The sequence below is a fragment of the Gopherus flavomarginatus genome, chromosome 16 (genome assembly GCF_025201925.1).
Source record: "Gopherus flavomarginatus isolate rGopFla2 chromosome 16, rGopFla2.mat.asm, whole genome shotgun sequence".
Taxonomy (NCBI): Eukaryota; Metazoa; Chordata; order Testudines; family Testudinidae; genus Gopherus; species Gopherus flavomarginatus.
Genome location: NC_066632.1, coordinates 2,254,319 through 2,278,026, shown reverse-complemented (window position 1 = coordinate 2,278,026; position 23,708 = coordinate 2,254,319). Strand labels below are relative to the sequence as shown.

General features: G+C 61.8%; 2 protein-coding genes across 8 annotated transcripts in view; one reads left to right on the top strand and one right to left on the bottom strand.

Moving 5' to 3' along the window:
* Window positions 1-23,708, top strand: part of LOC127035522 (adenylate kinase isoenzyme 1-like) — a 31,542-nt gene that overhangs the window by 5,451 nt on the left and 2,383 nt on the right. Inside the window, exons 1-4 of one of the 4 annotated variants that reach the window (XM_050925513.1) lie at window positions 19,086-19,155; window positions 21,834-22,033; window positions 22,520-22,633; window positions 22,985-23,179. In XM_050925513.1, coding sequence (XP_050781470.1) covers window positions 19,110-19,155; window positions 21,834-22,033; window positions 22,520-22,633; window positions 22,985-23,179 — 555 coding nt within the window. In that variant the 5' untranslated portion in view covers window positions 19,086-19,109. Of the gene's footprint in view, window positions 1-19,085; window positions 19,156-20,257; window positions 20,782-21,452; window positions 21,762-21,833; window positions 22,034-22,519; window positions 22,634-22,984; window positions 23,180-23,708 lie in introns of those variants that run through there. The other 3 variants (XM_050925512.1, XM_050925514.1, XM_050925515.1) reach the window with 3 other exon arrangements.
* On the bottom strand, window positions 1,131-19,034 carry GTF2F1 (general transcription factor IIF subunit 1). Of its 4 annotated transcripts, XM_050925509.1 has the most exons (15): window positions 18,938-19,033; window positions 13,814-13,875; window positions 13,396-13,442; window positions 12,608-12,680; window positions 11,816-12,009; window positions 11,265-11,435; window positions 10,388-10,563; window positions 9,830-9,974; window positions 9,514-9,578; window positions 8,852-8,971; window positions 8,100-8,173; window positions 3,359-3,418; window positions 2,588-2,726; window positions 2,149-2,275; window positions 1,131-1,734 (listed from the first exon to the last, which is right to left on the bottom strand). In XM_050925509.1, the coding sequence occupies exons 2-15, from the start codon at window positions 13,823-13,825 to the stop codon at window positions 1,530-1,532; spliced, it is 1,608 nt and encodes a 535-aa protein (XP_050781466.1). In that variant the 5' UTR covers window positions 13,826-13,875; window positions 18,938-19,033; the 3' UTR covers window positions 1,131-1,529. The 4 variants fall into 4 exon arrangements, 2 of the variants coding, with proteins under 2 accessions (XP_050781466.1, XP_050781467.1); XM_050925510.1 differs by lacking the exon at window positions 3,359-3,418; XR_007769870.1 differs by lacking the exons at window positions 1,131-1,734; window positions 2,149-2,275 and having other exon boundaries at window positions 2,688-2,726; window positions 3,359-7,705; window positions 18,938-19,034.

Sequence of the window (23,708 nt, the reverse complement as noted above, 5' to 3'; positions counted from 1 at the left end):
GGAGAACTTGCCAAGCAGAGACATGGTGAATGAGCTGATAAATCACCCAGCGCCTCCGCAGGCTCAGCTGGCCTGAACAGAGTCTCCACAGCCTCCCACCTGGGGCAAAGCCTGGAGGTTTTCCTGAGGAGCAGAGGAAAAAATAATAAATAGCAGGCAGGGCAGGGCAGGGCTGGGAATTGTTCTTTCTCGGGACGATAAATCAAGGCCGGTGGCTCCAAGACTTTTCCACATCGGCTCAGCTCTTAATCCACTGGAAAAACAGCTTAGGCAGGCTACAGCCTGCACTCTGCACCTGGGGGGGAATGTTAAGATGCGCCCCCTCTCCAGGCCAAGGTTCAGTCCAGGTGGAGGAGCAGCTGCCTCGGGCTGTTTTGCCCAGATGTCACCAGCTCGAGTCCTGCATGGCTCAGCAGCGAGTAGAAGTTGTACTCACTTGTGAAACAAGTTGGCTGGATCTCAGCTGGCTTCCCTGGGGGGGGCAGGTGGCCAGGAACTGTTCCTGCAGGTGGTTCCCCCTTGCTGGCTGAGAGAACAAGCTTCTTTCAGAAGCTGGGCATGCTGGCGGCTGGACTACGGGTTTCAGAAATACAGCTGCCTCTGGGGTGGGACTCAGCACCACAGGTCAAGGATTAGGGTCAGCCAGGACATCAGCACTGGCCAAGGATGCTCCCCAGCAGAGTTGGCCCACGCAGCCCATGGGGGATGCATGCACAGGGCCTGGCCCTCCATGGCGAGGGCTCAGCCCAGGTTGGATGAAGTCACCCCGGGCCTGGATTCCACGCTCGGCTTCACCATAAAAGGTGGCGGCGCTGGGCCAGGCTGGTGCCCACGTGTCCCCCCAGCTGGGGAACGGTGAGCGGCTGGAATGCTCGCCCAAACCGCACAACATGGCTGGGGAATTAATCCCGGCATCTCAGGCATCCCTCAGAGCAGCCACTTCCGGGGGCAGTGGGGGAGACGGACACAGGGCTGGCTGAGCAGCAGAGGCCCTGCCCCTGGCTGGACTCCAAGCGCTAGGGAATCACCCCCGCTATGGGGCAGGCAGTCAGCGCAAGCCCCTCTCAGAGCAGGACCCCACCCCACGCACCACGTGCCCTCGGCGAGCAATAAGTCATCCCTGACGCAGGTCAGAGCCACGAAGAGCCACCCATTTATTGTAACAAGAGAGCAGGACAGCCGCTGGTCCCACCTTGGGAGAGACAGAAACAACCCTTTTGAGGGCACCACACAGGCTCCCTGGGGGGCAGGGCTCAGGGAGCACCCAAGGGAGGCAGGGGCCCCAGGGACTGCCCCAAGCGAGATCTCTCAGGCGAGTAACAGGGACATACCACGAAGCAGCCACAGCTGGGCTGTGGAGGGATATGGGTTGAGGTCCTTTGGGGAGCAGGACCAGATCTCCTCACAGCTGACATGGGGGCCCAGGCTCTTACAGCAGGAAGGTTTTGAACCCAGGAAGGAGGATGACCTTTGCCCTTTGGGCCTGAGTGGGGGAGGGGATGGGGCGTGGCCTACCCAGGCCCCACCTCTCACTCCTTCAGGAAGAAGTGCATCTTGTCATTGATCATCTTGCGCTCGGGGTTGAGGCGCTTGAGGATCTGGGCCAGCACATTCACCGTCTGCTCGCTGCTCAGCCCCGTCTTCTTGGTCTGGAACTTCTTCAGCAGGTCCTTGGTGGTCATGGGCTTGCGGGTCAGGTAGCGGCGCACGGCCTCTTCCGTTAGCTGCACGTCACTGCGGGGGCAGAACGGGGCCTGAGCAGGGGGCGCCCAGGGAGGCTCTGGGCTCACAGGTGCCGAATGGGACGCCCACAGGCACCACCCAGCGAGGCAGGGGCAGGGGCAGGGGCAGGGGCCAGCTCTGTCCCCAAACGAGCCAGTCAGAGGCCATGCGCTGGCTCCCCTCCTGCCCCAAAGGCTCTTCCATCCGCCACTCCTGCCCTGGGACCAGCCAACCCCAGCACTTGGCAGCAGCCCCACCCACCCCCAAGGGATTGGCCTCATTCCGCAGGCTGAAAAGCCCCGCCCACCCCATGGGATTGGCCAATGGGCCTTGATCCCACAGGCTGAGAAGCCCCATCCACCCCCAAGGGATTGGCCAATGGACCCCGATCCCACAGGCTGAGAAGCCCCGCCCCCGGTCACTCACCCACTGCTGGGGGTGGACTTGCCCGACTGTGGCTGGGGAGTGGACTTGCCCGAGGTCGTCTGAGGTCCCGAGTCCAATTTCAGCCTCTTGGCCGTCGGGAGGTCACCGGATCCCGACTGCCGCTTCCCTGCGCCGAGATGGAGCAGCTCAGTGCCCTGGCCAGACCCCGTCCCCAGTTCTCACCGACAGATGCTCTGCTCCTCCTGCTGGCGAGGTCGGGAACCAGGCCACACGGGGGTCTCCCCAGACCCCTCCTTCCCTGCCTTCAACAGCTGGACCCTTGGGCAGCTGGTGTAAGGGCTGGGTGAGCTGCAGGGGACGCTGCCCCCTGCTGGCATTTGTGACTGTTCCAACATCTGGCCTGGAAGCCCCAGCCCAGAGGCCGATGCCCTAGTGGTGCCCGATGCTGCCAGCCCCCCTCCCGCCCCCCAGCCCTTACCTTGCTCCAGCTTGCTGGCTGCAGCTCGCAGCGTGGAGGATGTGCTGCCTGCGTCCACGGTGGGCGTCCCTGGGCGGCTGTTCCCCCGGGAGCTGCTGGCCGACCCCTTTCGCTCCTTCTTGGGTGGAGTTTTCCTCCTCTAGGTGTCGGGTGAGAAGAGGAGCCGGCATTGGGCATCGTCCTGAGATGCACCCTAGTGCACCCCACACTGAGCCAAGCCAGGGCATGGGGGGCTGTGCAGAGGAACAACCGGGCATCCCCACCCCCCAGCATCCTCCACACTTGATGTGTCATCTCCATGACGGCACAGAGGCAAGGGGAGATGACCCCCGGCTCCGGGTGAAAACCAAGGGGAGGGCTAGTGAGTCAGAGTGGAATCGGCTCCCCAGGGGTTTGGCCAGGGCAGCAGGGTCACTGCCCCCTTATCCCGAAAAGGGCCGGGATCAAGGCCGCAGTGGTGGGTCTTAGCCAAAAGGCAGCCTGTCCAGCAGTGCTGGAGGGGACAGTGCGCCAACTCTGCATCCTGGGAAAGGATCCCCCCTCCAGATATCCAAGTCCATCAAGCCGGAGCCAAGCACGGGACCCCTCTGGGGCGAGAAGGGAATTGGAGCCTTGGGCTCTCTGCTGAGGCCTCCAGTTGGGGAGTGCTCAGCAAGATGGGGGAGCCCTATCCCATCAGGAGCTGGGCTGAGAACACCCCCAGCTCGGGGCACACAGGCCAGAAGGGAAGTTAGCTCTCGGCCAGCTGCCTGGGGAGAAAAGGTTACTCACCCTGTGCAGTAACCAGGGGTCTCCGAGATGTGGGTCCCTACGGGTGCCGCCTCCCTGCGCCTAGGATCAGAGATTTTCCATAGCAGCGCCCGTTTGGGCCACACACGTGCTCCCTCTTCTCAACCGGCCTCGGTTCCTTCTATGCCGCAGAGCCCATGGCCGAACTCTGAAGCAGAGGGAAGAGGGCGAGCAGTGGAGCACGCCCAGGGACACCCGTCTCGAAGAACCTCAGTTACCGCACAGGGCGAGTCGTGTCCCTGGGGGTGCTGCACTTTAGGTGACAGGAGAACGCTGGAAGGCTAGGGCTTCGGGGTTGGATTTGTTAGCGACGATCACACGGACAGTCCTAGCGAGCACCTGCTGTAGTGACTCGCACTATGGCATCATGCTCCGGGAACGTGCGTGCCGACGCCCAGGGCACTGCTTTACCAATGTCTGTGATTGGCGCATGGGTCGGGAAAGCTAGAGACGTGGAAATGGATCGTGTGCAGTGCCTTCAGGGGCAAACCGCACTGATGACAGCAAAGGTGAATGCAGTCGGAAACCTGTTGTGAAAGTCTTTGTGTAGGTACGGCTGAGCTCTGATCTTTCTGCAATAGGAAGGAGTCATGGTGGTGACTTTCTGAAAGGGTTAGTCCTTGGGAGGTCAGAGGCAAGCGCCCGTCTAGCGTGTGGAACGTTTAGTTCTACGTGGTTCAGGGACAACAATGGCTGGCAAACAGGCCGATTCAGGGGCAGTGAGGAAGGTATTTTAGGAAGTAACTTTGGATGCGGTCTCAACGAAACTATCTTTGAAGATTATATTGAGAGGGGGTAACGAGAAACATCTGTCAGTGAAGACAGCCAATGAACAAGCAAGTAGGTCATCATGGGCTCCAAGGAGTGTCCAGTCAGGCATCGCATGACTAGGTTAAGGACCCAAGGTGCAGTGGGATCTCATACTTCAAGGCAGAGATTTCAAATTCCTCTGAGAAACCGTCTTGTTCCAGGGTGGGTGAACACCAAATGACCAGCGACCTTGCGGTGGAAGGTTGGGATGGCTGCAAGATCCATTTGGATTGAACTTGAGGACAGCCCTGGCCCTTTTCGTTCTCAGATGCAGTCCAGTACCAGTGACAAGGGAGAAGTTCTAGGTGAAACACTGTCACACCAGGTCTGGAATCTTGTCCATTCACACGGGTAAGATTGGCTTGGGGAGAGATTTGTTTAAGCTGTGTCTGTGCAGGACGTATTCTGTCTGGAGCCATACCTGTGCACCTGGCATGTTTTACAACACTGGTGGGCACTGCCATATGCCCTGGTAGTCGTCTACATGTTCTGGCCAATGCCTGTGGACTGGTTTGGTACCCTGGAGATCAAATTGGCTAGGGTGGCAAGTCTGTGTGTTGGTCAGAAGGCTCTGGCCTCCACTGCAGCAGGGTAGGGCCCAATGAACTCTGGATGCAGTACAGGCGTCAGTGGTGATTTCTGAGTGTTGATTTGAATGCCTAGTTCTCTGTGTAGCCAGGACTGCGTTGTCTCAAGAGGGGGCTTTGAGAAGGCAACTGGACACATATGGGAATATCATAATTGCCTGTTGGCGGAGATGCACCACACCACAAGGAGCTTGGAGAATACCCTGGGTGCCAGAGGCCCAAGGGAAACACTTTGTACTGGCCAGGATCCAAGCCCAGAACAAATCTGAGGAATCTCTAGGAGATGGTGTATGGGAACGTGAAAACATGCGTCTTGGAGGTCGAGATCAATCCCCTGGTCCAGTGTTGCGATTATTGTTGCTAACGTGACCATCCTGAATTGTTGTTGTTGAATGTTCTGAAGTCTAGGACTGGGTCTCCACCCACTGCTCTTTTTTGAGATGAGGGAATAGTTAGAATAAAAGCCTCACTTGTGGTGTTGGAGCAGAACTGGTTCTACAGCCCCCGAGTGGATTATTTCTTCCTGCAGAAGGTGTCGGGGGGGGTGGGGGGTGGGCATGGGTGGATTGGCGGGAGGGAGAGAAATTGCATTGAGTATCTGTTAGTGACCATTTCTAATACCCACTTGTCCAAGGTGACACTGGGTAGAACGGGGTCAGGCAGTCGCCAAAGGGATGGATGTTTTCTGGTGGTCACAGCACATGGATCCGGGGGAGGCACCTTGGAGCCTCAACCCAATATTCTGTTGTGAGATGGGTTGGTGAGATGTACATGACTATGTCGGGGGCAGTTACATTTGGGAGGTGTCGGTCATTTCCGGGTCGTAGAGTCGTTGAGGTGGGGGAAATGCAGAGGTTCGAGATCTTGAGGTAGCGTGGTATCTATTCTGCCGTCTCCTTGGCGTGGAGACACGTAATGCTCTCAGCAACTCTCTTGAATCTCGGATGGAGCGGAAATAGTCATCGGTCTTGTCAGCGAATAAGTTGGAGCCTTCAAAGGGAAAATCCTCCACTGTAGCTTGTATGTACTTTGGGAGTCCCGAAAGACGTAGCCAAGATATTCGCCTCATGACCGCCGCTGTTGCTATGGAGCGGGCAGCCGTGTCTGCTGCATCGAGGGATGCTTGCAATGCTGTCCTGGCCAGCAGCTGGCCCTCTGTCACGACCGCCTGGAATTGTTTTCTTTTGTCCTCTGGGATATATTGAATAAATTCGTTCAGTTTTGAATAGTTCGTGTGGTTATACCTTGACATGAACGCCTCGTAATTGGCAATTCGGAATTGGAGAGCTGCTGAGGAGTGTGCTTTACGGCCCAGCAAATCTAGTTTCTTCCAATCTTTGTCATATGGGTTGTTCAGACGTAGTCTCTCCCTTTCGTTCACCGCCAAGACCACCATTGAATTCGGTGTGGGCAGCGAAGATAAGAACTCCATGTCCTTTGAGGGGACAAAATACTTCTTCTCAGCCCTCTTACAGGTGGGAGGGATCGTGGCTGGAGTTTGCCAGACCGCTTTAGCTGAGTCTAAGAGGGTCTTAACTATAGGCAGCCCGATCTTGGTTGATGTGGGCAGTATATCCAGAAACATGCACCGCGACTCTCTTGGTTCCTCTAACGGGATGTGGAGAGAATCCGCTATCCGTCTGAACAGCTCCTGACGCTGTCGGAAATCATCATCAGCCGACAACGGTGGAGGCGGCACGACTGCTTTGGCCGCTGAGGACGACGGTATATTGGGTGCAGGCGTAGCTTCCTGCTCGAGCCTTTCCTCCTGCTCCTTGACAGATTCTCCTTCAGGCTCGGGAGGTCTGGACACTGAAGACGACGAGGAGTGCCTTGGTTTCTCCCTCTGGGTATTGGGTGGCCTGGAAGACTGTTGCCTGTAAGCAGCCCATGGATCCCAGCAAGGCCACTGGGGGGGCATAGGCATGAAGGGGGGCATCCATGGGTGTCCATACCAGGGTGTTGGGTCACCTCTGGGTTCCTGGTACCTACGGCAGGCAGAAGAGTCAAGTTGTGCCGCATCTCGACGCAAAGAGCAGCTGCGTGAGGGCACAGAATAAGCATCGTTTTCCTCCTCGTCTCCGCTGGAGAAGGCGGGGGCAGTCCTGGATGGTGACGGCGAATGGGTAGGTTTGCTGTGTACCGCAGCCGTCCCGGTACGGAGCGGTGGAGACTCTGGCGTCTCAGAGACAAATCCGTCTTTTGGGAATCTAAACTCCTGGGACGTCTTCGGTACCATGGGAGGTAGTTGTGTCGGCATCGGTGCCGACTGTCTTGTCAGCGCCAGGGTTGCTCTGCGTTCCGCTGAACGCCCAGCAGGCGGCGCCACCGAAGTGCCTGGTGCCATGTGGCTGGTCGGTTCCGTCTTTGAGGCTTTGGGCTTTTCCTTGCCTCCGTCATCAGATGGTGCAGTCTTGTCTCGTCTTGCCCTCTTGGGGTCCTTGGACTTACCGGCGTCCACAATACCGGAGGTCCCAGGGGTGTCATAGGTGCTCAGTATTACACCAGTCAGTGCCAAAGCTACCGATCTTGCTGGGGACCTCTTTCTTTTCCTTGGCTCCTGGGTGGGCGAACGTGGGGTTCGTTTTTTAGCATCTTTTTGTGAGGAATCTGTTGATTTCGTCTTTGTAGCCCGCAGGGAGCGTGGAGCAGCTGGTGCTGATGGTGACCGTTGTCCAGGGGGGGTCCCAGGCCCAGGGTCTGAGGCTGGCCGCAGCAGGCTCTCCTTCATTTGGGGTTTCAGCTTCAGGTCACAGGCTTTCTGACTGCGCACCTTAAGGTTAAGGCAGTGTGTGCAATTTTGGGGCAAGTGTGCCTCTCCCAAGCACAGGAGGCAATGGGGGTGCCCGTCGCTGATGGGGATGGCCTCCTGGCAGGAGAGGCACCGTTTGAATCCGGGGGATCCGGGCATAACCCCCTGATTGGAATCAACCTACGGGGGGTAATGACAAGGAAAGGGGGAAAAAATAGGTAGTTTTGTTAGAAAGAAGGAAGGAAGATGGTAACCAACACTACGAAACGAGAACCAGGGCACTTGAAGATTCGCTAGGAGGTTCAGGCCAAGGGCGGTTGGGCCGCACAGTGCTACGCAGCTGCCACACAGGGCGCAAGACGGGAGCACAGGTGTGGCCCAAACGGGCACTGCTACCAAAACCCTGCGATCCTAGGCACAGGGACGCAAACACCTAACGCAGAGCACCCACGGGGACGCTGCTCAAAGACGAGCTAAAGGTTTGGGATCCCGCCAAAGCCCCGAGCATCCAGAGCCCCCAAGCAGGCAACCCAGCCAGGACCCCGCCCTCCCAAAGGACGCGCGTCGGGGTTACCGCCATGAAGAGTGCCGAGGACGCTTCGCTGTCAATGTCGCTCTCCTCGGAGGTCTCCGACTCATCACTGCTGTCTGCAACACATGGTGTGGGTGGGGTCACAGCAAGCCCCTCCCCTCTGAATCACCTGTCAATCTCCAGCCCCATGGGGTGCTGGGGTCAGAGCTCTCTCTCTCTCTTTCTGCCCTCCCATGGCCCCTGGCTCCAGCCACCCCGGGGCTCTTCGCTCAGCACACTGTCTAGCCAGAGACCTGAACCAGAAGCCTTGGGCTGTGAGGTGGGGGAGGAGTTCCAGGCACAGCACCACCCCAGTGAAGGGAACTCCCCCCACTTGGGCCAGCTGGCACAGCATCAACTGAGAGCAGGATGTGGGGCAGCGCAGGGAGGAGTCCTGTCCCTTCTGCAGCTCCCTTTGGAGGAGGCAGCTTGGTAGATACCGGCGCTCTAAGGATTAACGAGCAGGGATTCTCAAAGTGATTTCATAGCTCCTTCCCCAGACCCTCCCACAGGGGCTCAGCCCCAGCCCTGCCTGGGGAGGGGGGGAAAAGGAGAGTGACCAAGGGGCTTGAGTGAGTGAGTGGCAGTTCGGGAAAGAACCCAGGAGACCTAGTCCCTCCCCCCCCAGCACTATCCCTTAGACCTCAGTCCCCACTGAGACCCTGCGTAGCTCAGTGCCAATCTGATGACCCAGCAGCAGAGACCACCACCCCGGCCCCCCGTGGTACAGCCCCCTCCCTCCCCAAAACACTCACCCTTTTTCTTCTTCTTCTCCTGAGGGGTGGGGGCCTTCTTCTCCTCTTCCTCCTCCTCCTTCTCCTCGGCAGGCTTCTCCTCCTCGCTCTCCTCGCTGCTCTCGCTCGCCTCGTCGATCCCTGGGCAGCCAACCGACAGCGGGCTCGGGGCAGGAAGGAGCCATTTTGCAGCCCGGATTTGATGCCCATGGAGCAGTGAGCTCCCCCATCGCCAGGCCGACCGAGCGATCGTACTGCGCGTTCCCAACCCAGGGCCCCGCGGCCCCGTTCTTACCCTGCAGCCCCTCCCACAAGGGCACAAGTGCTGAACAGCCAACAACCCGCCCCCGCCCCCAAGCCAGTTCAGGAGCAAGGTGCTGCCGAGGTTAGGGGGTGGGAAGCGGGGGCCAGAAGCCCCGTGTTCCACGAGGCACTGGGGCAGCACAACCCAAGCCAGCTATTTCACCTGCCAGTTTTCTATTTAAGCAACCGGATTTTTGCACGGAGAACGGATGCTTTTTGCAGAACAGGGCTGAACACCCGATTCTCCACCGGAAAGCAGCCTCAACGGAGAATTTCCAACCAGTCGCGAAGGCACCAAGGGCCCCGCTGAGGTCTGACGGGTGCCGCCGCTGCCACCAGGTCTCAGCGGTTCCAACTGGGGCCCTGTATCTGCTACGTACCTTTGGGACCGTCCTCTTCCTTCGTCACCTTGGGCTTCCCCACTGCTGCCTCCTCCTGCGAACTGCTGCAAGACACAAGAAGGAGCTGATGGGGGACAGCCTGGCACAAAGGGGGTGGGGGAGGGAACCTGCCTCTGCCAAGACTAACTGTGCAGGGCACAGCTGAGATCTACGTTCCCAGGACAGGTGGGGAACAGAACATGCTGCTTAATGGGCACAGGCACCACCAGGTGAGGAGCTGAGTGGAGCTGAGCCAGGCACCCTGTCCCGGTGGGGAGGGGCGGAGCAGGCCTCGCCCCTAATGCCCCATCCTTACCTGGACCCATCCGACATGTAATCCACTTCCTGCCCCTCAAAGTCTCCGTCGTCGCTGTCCTCAAAGGCCTCGTCGTCCGAGCCCTTTTTCTTCTTCTTCTTCCTGGTCAGCGGGGTTTTCTTCTGGGGCTTGGCCGCCTTCTCCCCTGCAGCATTTGGGGAAACAGCCCGCGGCTGGCTCAGTGGCAGGACCTGGGGGGGAGGTGACAGCCACAGGCCCAGCAAGAGGGAGGGACCGAGAACCAGGACACCAGAGTTCTGCATGGGGACTCGTGACAGGCTGCAGGCTCTCAGAGGGAGCACCACGCTTCGAAGGCACAGGGGTCAGATGCTGGCAGGGCTCGTGACACAGGCCTAGGCAGTAGCCAGGTCACCCGTTAGCTGGGACACAGGGCTCCTCTCCCAGGCCATGAGTGAGAAAGGAGTCGCTGTTCTACACCCATGACCCCCAGCAGGGGGCAGCACCGGGCTGAAGGCCCAGGCTAGGGCTGGCTCAGTAACCTCAGAAGAAGGGGGCCTGGAGGTCCCAGGGCTGGCTCAGTCCCCAGGGGCCCCTCACCATCAGCGTCACTCAGCTCGCTCTCATCTGAGCTCATCTCCAGGTCGTCCTCCAGGTCGTGGATCTTCAGCTCGCTGCTCCTCTTCTTCGTCTTCTCCTTCTCCTCCTCCTCGTCATCCTGGTCCTTCCGCCGCCGCTGCTGCATGATGGTGAAGTGGTTCAGCACCTTGTTCCGCCTGGGAGGGAGAGGGCAGGGGGTTAGACCCCCTCCACGGCCTGACCCCGCCGTAGGGGAGAGGGGCTCTGCTGGGATGGGGTGAAACCCAGCCCTATGGGGCTGCTGTTGGGATTGCAAGGGGGTGGGGAGAAGGGACCCCCCCAAACCCGTATGATCCACAGGGAAAGGAGCAGGGCTCCCTGGTTCCAGGCTAGAAGGAGGGTGCCGGACCCAGAAAGGCCGGTGCTGAGCTCCACGCCTGCCCTGCTGGAAGTGGCAGGGAGAGGGCCAGAGGAGGCCTCTAGCAGCAGCTGGGCCTGCGCCAGTCGGTTGGCTGGTGACACAAGGGGACTCCTTACCCCGTGACACTGTGCAGGACACAAGGAGCCCCGGCTGCAGCATGTGTCACACCCAGACACTGCACCCCCAGCCCGTCCTCCAGCTCTGAGCTGCCAGGAGCACAGACCTTCCTGTGTCAGCCAATCCCAGGGACAATCCCCGTTTGGGTCTAGTGGGTAGAACAGGGGGCCTGGCAGCCAGGACTCCTGGGTTCTAGTCCCCCTGTAGGGAGGGGTGTGGGGTCTTGTGGGTTAGAGCACCGAGTGCCAGGACTCCTGGGTCCTAGTCCCCCTGTAGGGAGGGGCGTGGAGTCTCACGGGTTAGAGAGTGCCAGGACTCCTGGTGACAGCAGGGCAGGGGCAGCCCGTGCCCCTCACTCACCGCTCCCACTCCTCCTCCGCCTCCTCGGCCGTCAAGGTGCGGTGCTTGGCCACGGGGGTGAAGTTGTACCAGTTGCTGACCGGGAAGGCCTCGAAGGCGCCGTCAGGGCACTGTGTGAAGATGTAGTAGGAGGCGTTCTCGGTCACGCCACCCTTCTTCACCCCTTTGAACCTGGACACAAGGGAAGGGAGAGCTGGATTCAGGGGGGCACCCAGGATCTGGTCCGATGGCCCAGCAGTTGGGGCTGGAAGCCAGGACCCTGGGTAGGGAGCGGAAACCAGTGGTAAAAGCAAGGGGACTGGCGAGGCAGGACTCCCTCCGAGCCAGGAGTGCAGCCTGGGAGTGATGTCTAGTGGTCAGAGCAGGGACAGAGTGACCTAGGATTCCTGGGTTCTTCTTCTGCCCCATGGCATGGGGTTAGGGCCGCATCCTAACCCCCCCACTCCAAAGCAGGCTGCTGGCCAGCACAGCTGGGGCTTGGAGGGCAGGCTGGAGGGGCTCCTGTGTTTGGACCCAGTGCTCACGGTTCGGACCCTGGGACCCCCACTCACTTGCGCCCAGCTTTGCCGTTGACCTTGAGGATCCAGGGCTGGTCCTCAGGCTTGAACTCCCGCAGGACGATGCCGTACTTCTTGCGGCGTGCCTCCTCCCGCAGCTTGCGGTTGAACTCGCTGCCGGCCCCCGACTCCGGCATCTCCTCTTCCTGGTAGATCTTCTTGTTGCTGAGATCTCGCTCCATTTTCGCCTGTGGGAGGGAGCAAAGGAGAATGTCACCTCCCCGGCCCCAGGGAAAGAAAAGCCCCCCAGCTCGGTCGCCTCGCTGCGTCTGGTCCCTCAGCGCTGCACGGCAGTGCCCACTCAGCTCCCTGCGGCACTGAGCTAGCGATGGCCATGCCATGACTCAGCCCAGGTCACCCACAGCTCTGCACACTAAGAGCCAGAGCGAACGCTGGGCTTCAGGGCTGAAACAGAGCCACCTCCTGGGACTCCTCGCCAGGCCCAGAGAACAGCCCTGCACCCGGGGCACTGCGAGAGGGCTCTGCAGTATCAGGGATCGATCAGTGCAAAGGAGGGGGCCTAGATGGACCCTGATGTGTTCCCCAGCATGGCAGGGAAGCAAGAGCTGCCCTGTGGCCCACTGCATTATGGGGGACGCTGTGCCCAGTATTTCTAGCCTTGCTGGCAGGCCCGGCCCCAGATGCAGTCACAACTATCGATCCATCCGGAGTCCAGCACCTGGCTCGAGTGGCCAGGCCATCAGCACAGAGGGAGCTCCGGCACCTGGCAGTGCCTCCAAGCAGCGGGCAGGCTGCCCTTGCTGTGTGGGGCTAGGGGGCACCTACCTGGTGCCAGGTGGTGAAGTTGACTTTGTCGGCGGCGTTGAAGGCCATGATGTTGTACTTCTTGGGGGCGTTTCTGCAGCAAGAGGAGGGCAGACACCTGAGCGGCCAGCAGCTCCAGCTCGAGGAGCAAGTGACATCCCCACGCTCCCCGCTGCAAGTCTGGCACTATGCTAAGCGCACCCGGGCTACTGCTGCCAGCGTGCCTCAGCCCTGCCTGGCCCCCCTCCCTGGGGCATTCGGCCCCCAAGCCCCATTCAGGTCCCCGTCTCTGTACTGAACCCACCACAGGGTCCAGTAGGAGTCAGCGGTTTATACGATACAACAGGCGGCATGGCTCAATTCCCTGCCCTGTGCTACTGGGTGATCTTGGGCAAACCACAGTCCCGCTCCGTGCCTCAGTTTCCCTTCCCCACCCTTTATCTATTTAAACTGCAAGCTCTTCAGGGCAGACGCCATGAAGGTCTGGGACAAAGGGCCCTGATCTCAATTGGGGAGTCACCATACTACGCCAAATATACATGGCCTCAGGCTCAGCAGGAAGCATGGTGTTTAGATCAATCAAAACAGAGGCTGGACAACCAGGGAGACGGGCTGAGACCTACAACTCGGTTCATCCGTTGTCAGAGAACAGTGACCTGAGCTTGATTTGACCTAGCAATGCAAGGGACACTCCCCCACCTCCACTCTCAACTCTGGCATCTTAAACTGTGGTTTTCTGTTTTCCCCAGGGAGATAAGCTTTCAGCAAGTAAGCTGAGAGGGCTGGCAAATCTGAGAGAACGGACTCACTTGGGTACTCGCACCACATACTCTGTAACGGACTGGTTACTCGTGCCCTGGGGAGAGAACAAAGATTGAGGTTTCATTTCAGGGGTGTGCGTTACCCAAGGGCTAGTCAGGGAGTCCCCCTCCCCAATCACAGCCGGGGACACAGGAGATGCTTAAGGCTAGCTGGGGAGAAATTAACAAGGGCTCTCTGTCCTCTTGCTTCACGGCATTAGCTGGGGTCAGGAAGGGATTTTCACATAAGAGAAGAGTTGGCAGGCGATGAAGGGTTAGCAGCTTCCTCTGGGGCACTCAAGACAAGTCACTCAGAGACTGGATCCTGAACTAGATGGGCATATCAGTCTAGGCCAAGGAGACAGGGCATATTTCCCAAACCTATGATGACTCCAGGTTTGGGAAACAGAGGAAACTGAGAACTTACCAGGGAGGTCATTTTGGCAGCAATGGGGCTGCGTGAGTCCACCTGGGCTTCCAGGAAAGGATCTAAGACAGAAACAAAAAGTCAGTGCTTCCAGTAGGTTAGCAGAGCAAGAACTGGCAGAAACCTGCGTGGGGTTGGGAAGGGGAGCCAGGAGAATCAAAAATCCTCAAGCAGAGACAAGGAGAAGCTGACGCAAGCAGGGAACTTTGGGGATAAGAACAGACGGCCAGTAACTCCGTTGGCGAAGCCGTGCTAGAGCAAGGGGTTGGGAGCCAGGACTCCTGGGTTCTGTTCCCAGCGCTGGGAACGGAGTGGGGTCTGCTGGTTGGTGCTGGGAATGATATTGGACAAAGGTATAAAGCCAAGACACAATACTGAACCTGTCTCATGTGCCCAGTTCTATGGCCCCCTCCCACGGGTGAGTTGGCCTGGCCCTCCCCAAGGGTGCTTCCTTCCAGGCCCTAGGAGGGTTAAATTGCATGCAGAGGCCTTGAATGACATCCAGTATTTTAAAGAAGTCCCCTAACAATCACTACATACGGTAACTCCTCACTTAACGTTGTAGTTAGATTCCTGAAAAATGAGACTTTAAGCGAAACGATGTTAAGCAAATCCAATTTCCCCATAAGAATTAATGTTAATGGGGGGGTTAGGTTCCAGGGAATTTTTTTTCACCAGACAAAAAACTATATATATTATATATATATATATATACACACACACACACATTCACACACACAAGCAGAGTATATGTTTTAAACAAACAATTTAATACTGTTCACAGCTATGATGATTGTGAAGCTTGGCTGAGGTGGTGGAGTCAGAGGGTGGGATATTTCCCAGGTAATGCCTGGCTGCTCAATGATGAACTAGCCCTCAGCTGAGCCCTCAAGGGTTAACTCATTGTTGTTAATGTAGCCTCACACTCTACAAGGCAGCAGGAGTGGAGGGGAGGGGAGACAGCATAGCAGAGACAGACACACCCCTTGTGTGTAGGAGAGAGAGAGATGCACACTGCCCCTTTAAGTAAACTGACCCACTCTTAAGTGCATTGTCTTTTTAAGCGGATCAGGAAGTTGAGAGAGCAGTTGCTGCCCAGGCTGTCTCTGTCTCTCTCCCGCCTGTCCCCACCCTGCTCTAAATGGAGAAGAAGGGGTAAGTGGGGTGTAGCAGCAGGGGGGAAGGGGACACCCTGACAGCCCCCCACCTTTCCCTCCCTCCTGCACAGCAAGCAGGAGGCTGGGGAGCAGCTCCAAGGCAGAAGGCAGGAGCAGCACATGGCAGTGGGGGGAGGGGTAGCTGCATTCGCTAGCCTGCTGGCAGCTGTTGCACAGGGAACTTAGGGGAGCTGATGGGGGGGCTGCCGGTCCACCCTGGTTCCAAGCCCCCACCAGCTAGCAGCAACAGGCTGCTCTTCCTGCAAGCAGTGGACAAAGCAGGCAGAGGCCAAAGACATTAGAAAGGATCATTGCACAACTTTAAACGAGCATGTTCCCAAACTGATCAGCAACCTAACCAGAACGACTTTAAGTGAGGAGTTATTGTACCTCTGATGTTCCCCCCCCAGAGCCCTCTCCTTGCCCAGCACCCCCCACAGCACCCCAGGGCTCAGCCTCTCCCCCTCGCTCTGCCCCACCACACACCCCGCTCTCCACTCCACAGCCTGGCAACCAGCAGGCATCCCCCCAGCCACAGCTCCCCACCCCCATCATCCCAAGCCCCAGACCTCTTGCTCCACTCAGCGCCCTTCTCAGTACCAACCTTCCTCACCACCCCCCCATCCTCAGTGACCCTCACCCCCAGCCCCTCTCCCCCAGTGACCCCACTCCCCAGCCTCCCTCCCCCACCCCAGTGACCCTTACCCCCAGCCTCTCTCCCCCAGTGACCCCACTCCCCAGCCTCCCTCCCCCACCCCAGTGACCCTTACCCCCAGCCCCTCTCCCCCAGTGACCCCACTCCCCAGCCTCCCTCCCCCACCCCAGTGACCCTTACCCCCAGCCCCTCTCCCCCAGTGACCCCACTCCCCAGCCTCCCTCCCCCACCCCAGTGACCCTTACCCCCAGCCCCTCTCCCCCAGTGACCCCTCTCCCCAGCCTCCCTCCCCCACCCCAGTGACCCTTACCCCAGCCTCTCTCCCCCAGCCTCCCTCCCCCACCCCAGTGACCCTTACCCCAGCCTCTCTCCCCCAGCCTCCCTCCCCCACCCCAGTGACCCTTACCCCCAGCCCCTCTCCCCCAGTGACCCCACTCCCCCAGCCTCCCTCCCCCACCCCCGTGACCCTTACCCCCAGCCCCTCCCCCCCAGTGACCCCACTCCCCAGCCTCCCTCCCCCACCCCAGTGACCCTTACCCCCAGCCCCTCTCCCCCAGTGACCCCTCTCCCCAGCCTCCCTCCCCCACCCCAGTGACCCTTACCCCAGCCTCTCTCCCCCAGCCTCCCTCCCCCACCCCAGTGACCCTTACCCCCAGCCCCTCTCCCCCAGTGACCCCACTCCCCCAGCCTCCCTCCCCCACCCCAGTGACCCTTACCCCCAGCCCCTCCCCCCAGTGACCCCACTCCCCAGCCTCCCTCCCCCACCCCCGTGACCCTTACCCCCAGCCCCTCCCCCCCAGTGACCCCACTCCCCAGCCTCCCTCCCCCACCCCAGTGACCCTTACCCCCAGCCCCTCCCCCCCAGTGACCCCTCTCCCCAGCCTCCCTCCCCCACCCCAGTGACCCTTACCCCCAGCCTCTCTCCCCGTGACCCCTCTCCCCAGCCTCCCTCCCCCACCCCAGTGACCCTTACCCCAGCCCCTCTCCCCCAGTGACCCCACTCCCCAGCCTCCCTCCCCCACCCCAGTGACCCTTACCCCCAGCCCCTCTCCCCCAGTGACCCCACTCCCCAGCCTCCCTCCCCCACCCCAGTGACCCTTACCCCCAGCCCCTCCCCCCAGTGACCCCACTCCCCAGCCTCCCTCCCCCACCCCAGTGACCCTTACCCCCAGCCCCTCCCCCCCCAGTGACCCCTCTCCCCAGCCTCCCTCCCCCACCCCAGTGACCCTTACCCCCAGCCCCTCCCCCCAGTGACCCCACTCCCCAGCCTCCCTCCCCCACCCCCGTGACCCTTACCCCCAGCCCCTCTCCCCCAGTGACCCCACTCCCCAGCCCCTCTCCCCCAGTGACCCCACTCCCCAGCCTCCCTCCCCCACCCCAGTGACCCCATTCCCCAGCCCCTCCCCCCAGTGACCCCTCTCCCCAGCCTCCCTCCCCCACCCCAGTGACCCCATTCCCCAGCCCCTCCCCCCCAGTGACCCCTCCCCCCAGCCTCCCTCCCCCACCCCAGTGACCCTTACCCCCAGCCCCTCCCCCCCAGTGACCCCACTCCCCAGCCTCCCTCCCCCACCCCAGTGACCCTTACCCCCAGCCTCTCTCCCCCAGCCTCCCTCCCCCACCCCAGTGACCCTTACCCCCAGCCCCTCTCCCCGTGACCCCACTCCCCCAGCCTCCCTCCCCCACCCCAGTGACCCTTACCCCCAGCCCCTCCCCCCCAGTGACCCCACTCCCCAGCCTCCCTCCCCCACCCCAGTGACCCTTACCCCCAGCCCCTCTCCCCCAGTGACCCCACTCCCCCAGCCTCCCTCCCCCACCCCAGTGACCCTTACCCCCAGCCCCTCTCCCCCAGTGACCCCACTCCCCAGCCTCCCTCCCCCACCCCAGTGACCCTTACCCCCAGCCCCTCTCCCCCAGTGACCCCTCTCCCCAGCCTCCCTCCCCCACCCCAGTGACCCTTACCCCAGCCCCTCCCCCAGTGACCCCACTCCCCCAGCCTCCCTCCCCCACCCCAGTGACCCTTACCCCCAGCCCCTCCCCCCAGTGACCCCACTCCCCAGCCTCCCTCCCCCACCCCAGTGACCCTTACCCCAGCCCCTCCCCCCCAGCCTCCCTCCCCCACCCCAGTGACCCTTACCCCCAGCCCCTCTCCCCCAGTGACCCCACTCCCCAGCCTCCCTCCCCCACCCCAGTGACCCTTACCCCAGCCCCTCTCCCCCAGTGACCCCTCTCCCCAACCTCCCTCCCCCACCCCCGTGACCCTTACCCCCAGCCCCTCCCCCACCCCAGTGACCCCACTCCCCAGCCTCCCTCCCCCACCCCAGTGACCCTTACCCCCAGCCCCTCTCCCCCACCCCAGTGACCCTTACCCCCAGCCCCTCTCCCCCACCCCAGTGACCCCACTCCCCCAGCCCCTCCCCCAGTGACCCCACTCCCCCAGCCTCCCTCCCCCACCCCAGTGACCCTTACCCCCAGCCCCTCCCCCAGTGACCCCACTCCCCAGCCCCTCTCCCCCACCCCAGTGACCCTTACCCCCAGCCCCTCTCCCCCACCCCAGTGACCCTTACCCCCAGCCCCTCTCCCCCACCCCAGTGACCCCACTCCCCCAGCCCCTCCCCCAGTGACCCCACTCCCCAGCCTCCCTCCCCCACCCCAGTGACCCTTACCCCAGCCCCTCTCCCCCAGTGACCCCACTCCCCAGCCTCCCTCCCCCACCCCAGTGACCCCACTCCCCCAGCCCCTCTCCCAGTGACCCCACTCCCCCAGCCCCTCTCCCCCACCCCAGTGACCCTTACCCCCAGCCCCTCTCCCCCACCTCCCTCCCCCACCCCAGTGACCCTTACCCCCAGCCCCTCTCCCCCAGTGACCCCACTCCCCCAGCCTCCCTCCCCCACCCCAGTGACCCTTACCCCCAGCCCCTCCCCCCAGTGACCCCACTCCCCAGCCTCCCTCCCCCACCCCCGTGACCCTTACCCCCAGCCCCTCCCCCCAGTGACCCCTCTCCCCAGCCTCCCTCCCCCACCCCAGTGACCCTCACCCCCAGCCCCTCTCCCCCAGTGACCCCTCTCCCCAGCCTCCCTCCCCCACCCCAGTGACCCTTACCCCCAGCCCCTCTCCCCCAGTGACCCCACTCCCCCAGCCTCCCTCCCCTCCCCCAGTGACCCTCACCCCCAGCCCCTCCCCCAGTGACCCCACTCCCCCAGCCTCCCTCCCCCACCCCAGTGACCCTCACCCCCAGCCCCTCCCCCAGTGACCCCACTCCCCAGCCCAGTCCTACTGACCCTCCCCCTCAGCGACCCGTGACCTTTACCCCGCCTGCCACGCACGGGCCGCGGCCTCTCCGGACGCTGCCCCGCGCCAAGCGCCCCGTCCAGGCCAATCACAGAGCGGCTGCCTGCGCGTGCGCCGCTCCCTGCGCATGACCGGAAGCCGGAGCTCCCTCGCTCCCTGCGCATGACCGGAAGCCGGAGCGCCCTTTTTGGTTGCCATGGCAACCTGCACGGCCGTGCCCCGCCCCCGGGAAAAGGGGCGAGGTTACCCCCACGACGGCCTTCGTGGGGGGGGTGTAGAGGGGGGGACATGGGGCCTGTCGCCCCCCAGGGGTGGGAGAAGGAGGGGAGGATACGGGGCCTGTCCCCCCGGGGGTGGGGGTGGGAGAGGAGGGGGGGACACGGGGCCTGTCCCCCCGGGGGTGGGGGTGGGAGAAGGAGGGGGGGACACGGGGCCTGTCCCTCCGGGGGTGGGGGTGGGAGAAGGAGGGGGGGACACGGGGCCTGTCCCTCCGGGGGTGGGGGTGGGAGAAGGAGGGGGGGACACGGGGCCTGTCCCTCCGGGGGTGGGGGTGGGAGAAGGAGGGGGGGACACGGGGCCTGTCCCTCCGGGGGTGGGGGTGGGAGAAGGAGGGGGGGACACGGGGCCTGTCCCCCCGGGGGTGGGGGAGGGAGAAGGAGGGGGGGACACGGGGCCTGTCCCTCCGGGGGTGGGGGTGGGAGAAGGAGGGGGGGACACGGGGCCTGTCCCTCCGGGGGTGGGGGTGGGAGAAGGAGGGGGGGACACGGGGCCTGTCCCTCCGGGGGTGGGGGTGGGAGAAGGAGGGGGGGACATGGGGCCTGTCCCTCCGGGGGTGGGGGTGGGAGAAGGAGGGGGGGACATGGGGCCTGTCCCTCCGGGGGTGGGGGTGGGAGAAGGAGGGGGGGACATGGGGCCTGTCCCCCCGGGGGTGGGGGAGGGGGGACACGGGGCCTGTCCCCCTGGGGGTGGGGGTGAGAGAAGGAGGGGGGGACACGGGGCCTGTCCCCCCGGGGGTGGGGGTGAGAGAAGGAGGGGGGGACACGGGGCCTGTCCCCCCGGGGGTGGGGGAGGGGGGACACGGGGCCTGTCCCCCTGGGGGTGGGGGTGAGAGAAGGAGGGGGGGACACGGGGCCTGTCGCCCCCCAGGGGTGGGGGTGGGAGAGGAGGGGGGGACATGGGGCCTGTCCCCCCGGGGGTGGGGGTGGGAGAAGGAGGGGAGGACACGGGGCCTGTCCCCCCGGGGGTGGGGGAGGGGGGACACGGGGCCTGTCCCCCCGGGGGGGAGGGGGGAATGCTGCTGCTCTTATGTTGGATCCTGGCCAGGCTGCCCCTGCCCCCAGCCCAGCCCCATTGTCTCCTTGGGCCCTTCTCCTGCCTCTTGCCCACAGTCCGGGGGGTCAGACAGGGTCACTAGGCCCGTCCGGAGATCTCGGAGCCAGGAAACTAGCCCCCTCCCCTGGGGGAAACTGAGGCCCAGCGAGTCGCCGAGCTGGGAGGGATCCCAGGTGTCCTGATTCTATCGTTCTGGTCACTAGGCCACGTGCTCTGGCCTCCTCTCTGCCTCCCCCCACTTCCAGCACAGACTGGAATTGCCTCCCACGCATCCCAGCGCCAGCTCAGCTGATCCTGTCCCCAGGCGACAGGCCAGCTCATGGCTGCCTTGTGACATCAGAAAGCCCGGCTGGCTAAGCAGCAGGGCCCGGGCTAAAATGGCCAGATTAGTTTTACATGGGAGCTTGAGGACTGCAGGCCAGGCCAGCACCTTTGGGGGGGCCCCCGGGAAGGGGAACGGTCAGTGCCCTGGAAGATGGGACTCTGCCAGTCCCGGCTTCCTAAAACTGCCAAGCCTCTGAATCCTGAACTGCAGGGTAAATGGCAAGCTAGCTCTGGGGCATGGCGGGGTGGGGCTTGCTGTGCTTTCAGGGGGCATCAAAATGTATGAATGGGTGGGTATGTTGTGCTGGTTAGAGCCCAGGGAGCCAGGGCTCTGGCATCCATTCCCAGCTCTGGGAGGGGAGTGGGGTCTAGCGGTCAGAGCTGAGAGAAGGCTGGGAAATAGCCTTTATGGGAAGGGACAAATCTGCCCAAGCAATGGCGAGGCTGGGCCCTGATGGAGGATTTAATTTGTCTTCTTGGTACCATGCGACTCTTCTGGGAACTGTTGCTTTGGCCAGCAGGTCAACAGAAGGACGTTTGGCTCCAGGTGGAAAACCGTGCATATTTGCTAGTAGCACTTTAGCTTGGCTGGGAGTTAGGGGGAAGGCACTGGTCTGGGGCGTACCCTGATCTCACTGCAATAGGAACATGGGAGGTTGGCTTGGAGGGAGTATGGGATGCAAAACCCACCAGCCTAGCCTTGCCACCTGGGTTTTCAGGATCTCATGGGTCCGTCTAGCTCAGTACCCACTGCCAGGCTCTCCAGGTCCCTTCCCCTAGCTCAGGGGTAGGCAACCTATGGCACGGGTACCAAAGGCAGCACGCGAACTGATTTTCAGAGGCACTCGCATGGCCTGGGTCCTGGTCACCGGTCTGAGGGGCTCTGCATTTTAATTTAATTTTAAATGAAGCTTCTTAAACATTTTTAAAACCTTCTTTACTTTACATACAACAATAGTTTAGTTCTATATTACAGACTTACAGAAAGACCTTCTAAAAACATTCAAATGTATGAGTGGCATGTGAAACCTTAAATCAGAGTGACTAAATGAAGACTCGGCACAGCACTTCTGAAAGGTTGCCAACCCCTGCTCTAGCTTATTTTCCCCATCGAGCAGCAGCCATAGTGCCTATTTTGTGCCCGCAGCCACCCTGCTCTGGGCTGGGATCTCATCAAACTGAGCAGCATCAGGCCTGTCCACTGCACCCTGGGAGATCCTTGTCTCACCCCTTCCTCTTGCCTGACCTCTGTCTCTCGCCGCAGAGATGCTGAAGTCGCAAGTCATCATCTTCGTGATAGGAGGCCCAGGCTCCGGCAAAGGGACACAGTGTGAGAGGCTGGCTGCCAAGTACCAGTTCCAGCACCTGGGCATGGGGAACCTGCTGCGGGCAGAGGCCAGCGAGCCCACGCGCCAGGGGCGACAAATCAAGGACATCATGCTGAAAGGAGCACTCGTGCCTTCAGTGAGGCTCCCCCATCCCCCCTCATGGATTGCAGTAGCCCCCAGCTCCCCCGGGGGAAATGATCCCACCAATCAGCCCAGCGCCTGGCACTTCCTCAGGGCCCCAAGGAATGTTCCGAGGCTGTAGAAGAGCCCTGAGGATGCAAGAGTCGTCCCCCGGGCAGTATGGGCTGCAGGGATGCCGCCCGCTGGCTCTCACTGCCCTCTGCAAGCACCAGGCTCCCGGCTCTGCCCCCTGCCATACCCAGCCCTGCTCATCCCTCTCCCACCCCCTTTACCAGTCTGGATTCAGCCCAGCTGGTGCCTGGTAGAAGGATTTTGCTGGGGCTTGGCAGGCACATGGGAGAGGAGCTGAGTGGGGGTCTGGGGTCCCTCCAGTGCCCAAGTCTCATGGGCAAGGGGAGGTGGGGCGCTGGCTCATGCAGCCAGGGGTGACTCTGGACAAAGCCCTTCCCCCCCGGCGCTGAGGGGGCTCCTGTCTCCCCAGGGCTTCGTCCTCAACCTGCTGAACGCCAACCTGCTGCAGAGAGAGGAGGCGAAGGGCTTCCTGGTCAATGGCTTCCCCCGGGAGCTCAACCAGGCCAAGGACTTTGAGCGTGTGGTAAGTGCCACGGGGAGAGGAAGGCCAAGCAGCCCCTGGCCAGAGCAAGGCGGGGGTGGTGTTTACACCCAGGAGGTAGATGAGGGAGGCAGCATGAGGCATTCAGAGGGGCTGAGCACATGCGGGAGACGCAGCCACTTCTCCCCCCTTCCCTAACTCGGACCCAGGAGGGCTCCGTCATGGGCTGGCGCTGGCCTCTGCCCCCACCCCGTCCTCTTGCCTTGCACGGGAACGGCCTGGTGCCCATTTCGCAGCTGGCCCTGGGGCTGCCCCCCACTCCTGGTGGCTGGCCAGGGAGCAGCCTGCCAGGGTGAGGCTGCCCCCCTGAACAGGGGGGTTACCATGCCGCAGGTGGGGCGTCCTCCCAACATCGTGATCGTCTTGGACTGCTCAACGGAGACCATGATCCAGCGGCTGCTGCTGCGGGGCCAGACTGGCCATCGGGCCGATGACCATGAGAGCTGCATCCGCCAGCGGCTGGAGACTCACTACTCGCTGTGCGAGCCCGTCATCAGCTACTACCAGCAGAAGAGCCTGCTCAGAAATGTAGGTGGGGGTACAAGACAGATGTCCTGGGCATTAACCACTCCCCTTTCCTTCTCCCCCCACAGCCCAGCAGAACCCATTGCAGGCTGCCTGCATGGGGAGGGCCCTGCCCTTCTGAACTAGGGGTGATGGCCCCTTCCCTGACACAGCCTATGCCAACAGCTTCATCCCCCCCGGCTTAGCAGGATCTTGGGTACCGCTCACCAGGCGTGTGGAAACATCATCCAGGGGCCAAGCGAGGGGGCAGGCCGCTTGGTCCTGAGAGGCAAGAGGGCCAGAGCAAGCCCTTGGAGGAACTTGCTCTCAGCTAGGGGTGGGAGGATGGGCCTGGACTGCCCAAAGCTGCAAACACCCAGCAGTTCTGAGCAGAGCCTAGTGCTGCATGCCCCCAGCACAGGGACCCCAGTGTGTTTCCCGGAGGGTGGGGTACTAATGCCCGGGGCTCAGTGAGGCCGGGGGAGGGAAATAGAGCTAGGTGCCTGCAAGGTCCCGTGGCACATGCTGCTCCACCCCAGCTGCTCTGTTGTGT

What these genes read in the sequence shown, in the direction of transcription:
- GTF2F1 (XM_050925509.1), bottom strand. An exon ending in AACGGCAAAGCTGGGCGCAA is followed by an intron (nt 11,436 to 11,815) that starts GTGAGTGGGGGT and finishes CCTTGTGTCCAG; the next exon opens with GTTCAAAGGGGTGAAGAAGG. An exon ending in GGAAGAGGACGGTCCCAAAG is followed by an intron (nt 8,972 to 9,513) that starts GTACGTAGCAGA and finishes TTGGCTGCCCAG; the next exon opens with GGATCGACGAGGCGAGCGAG.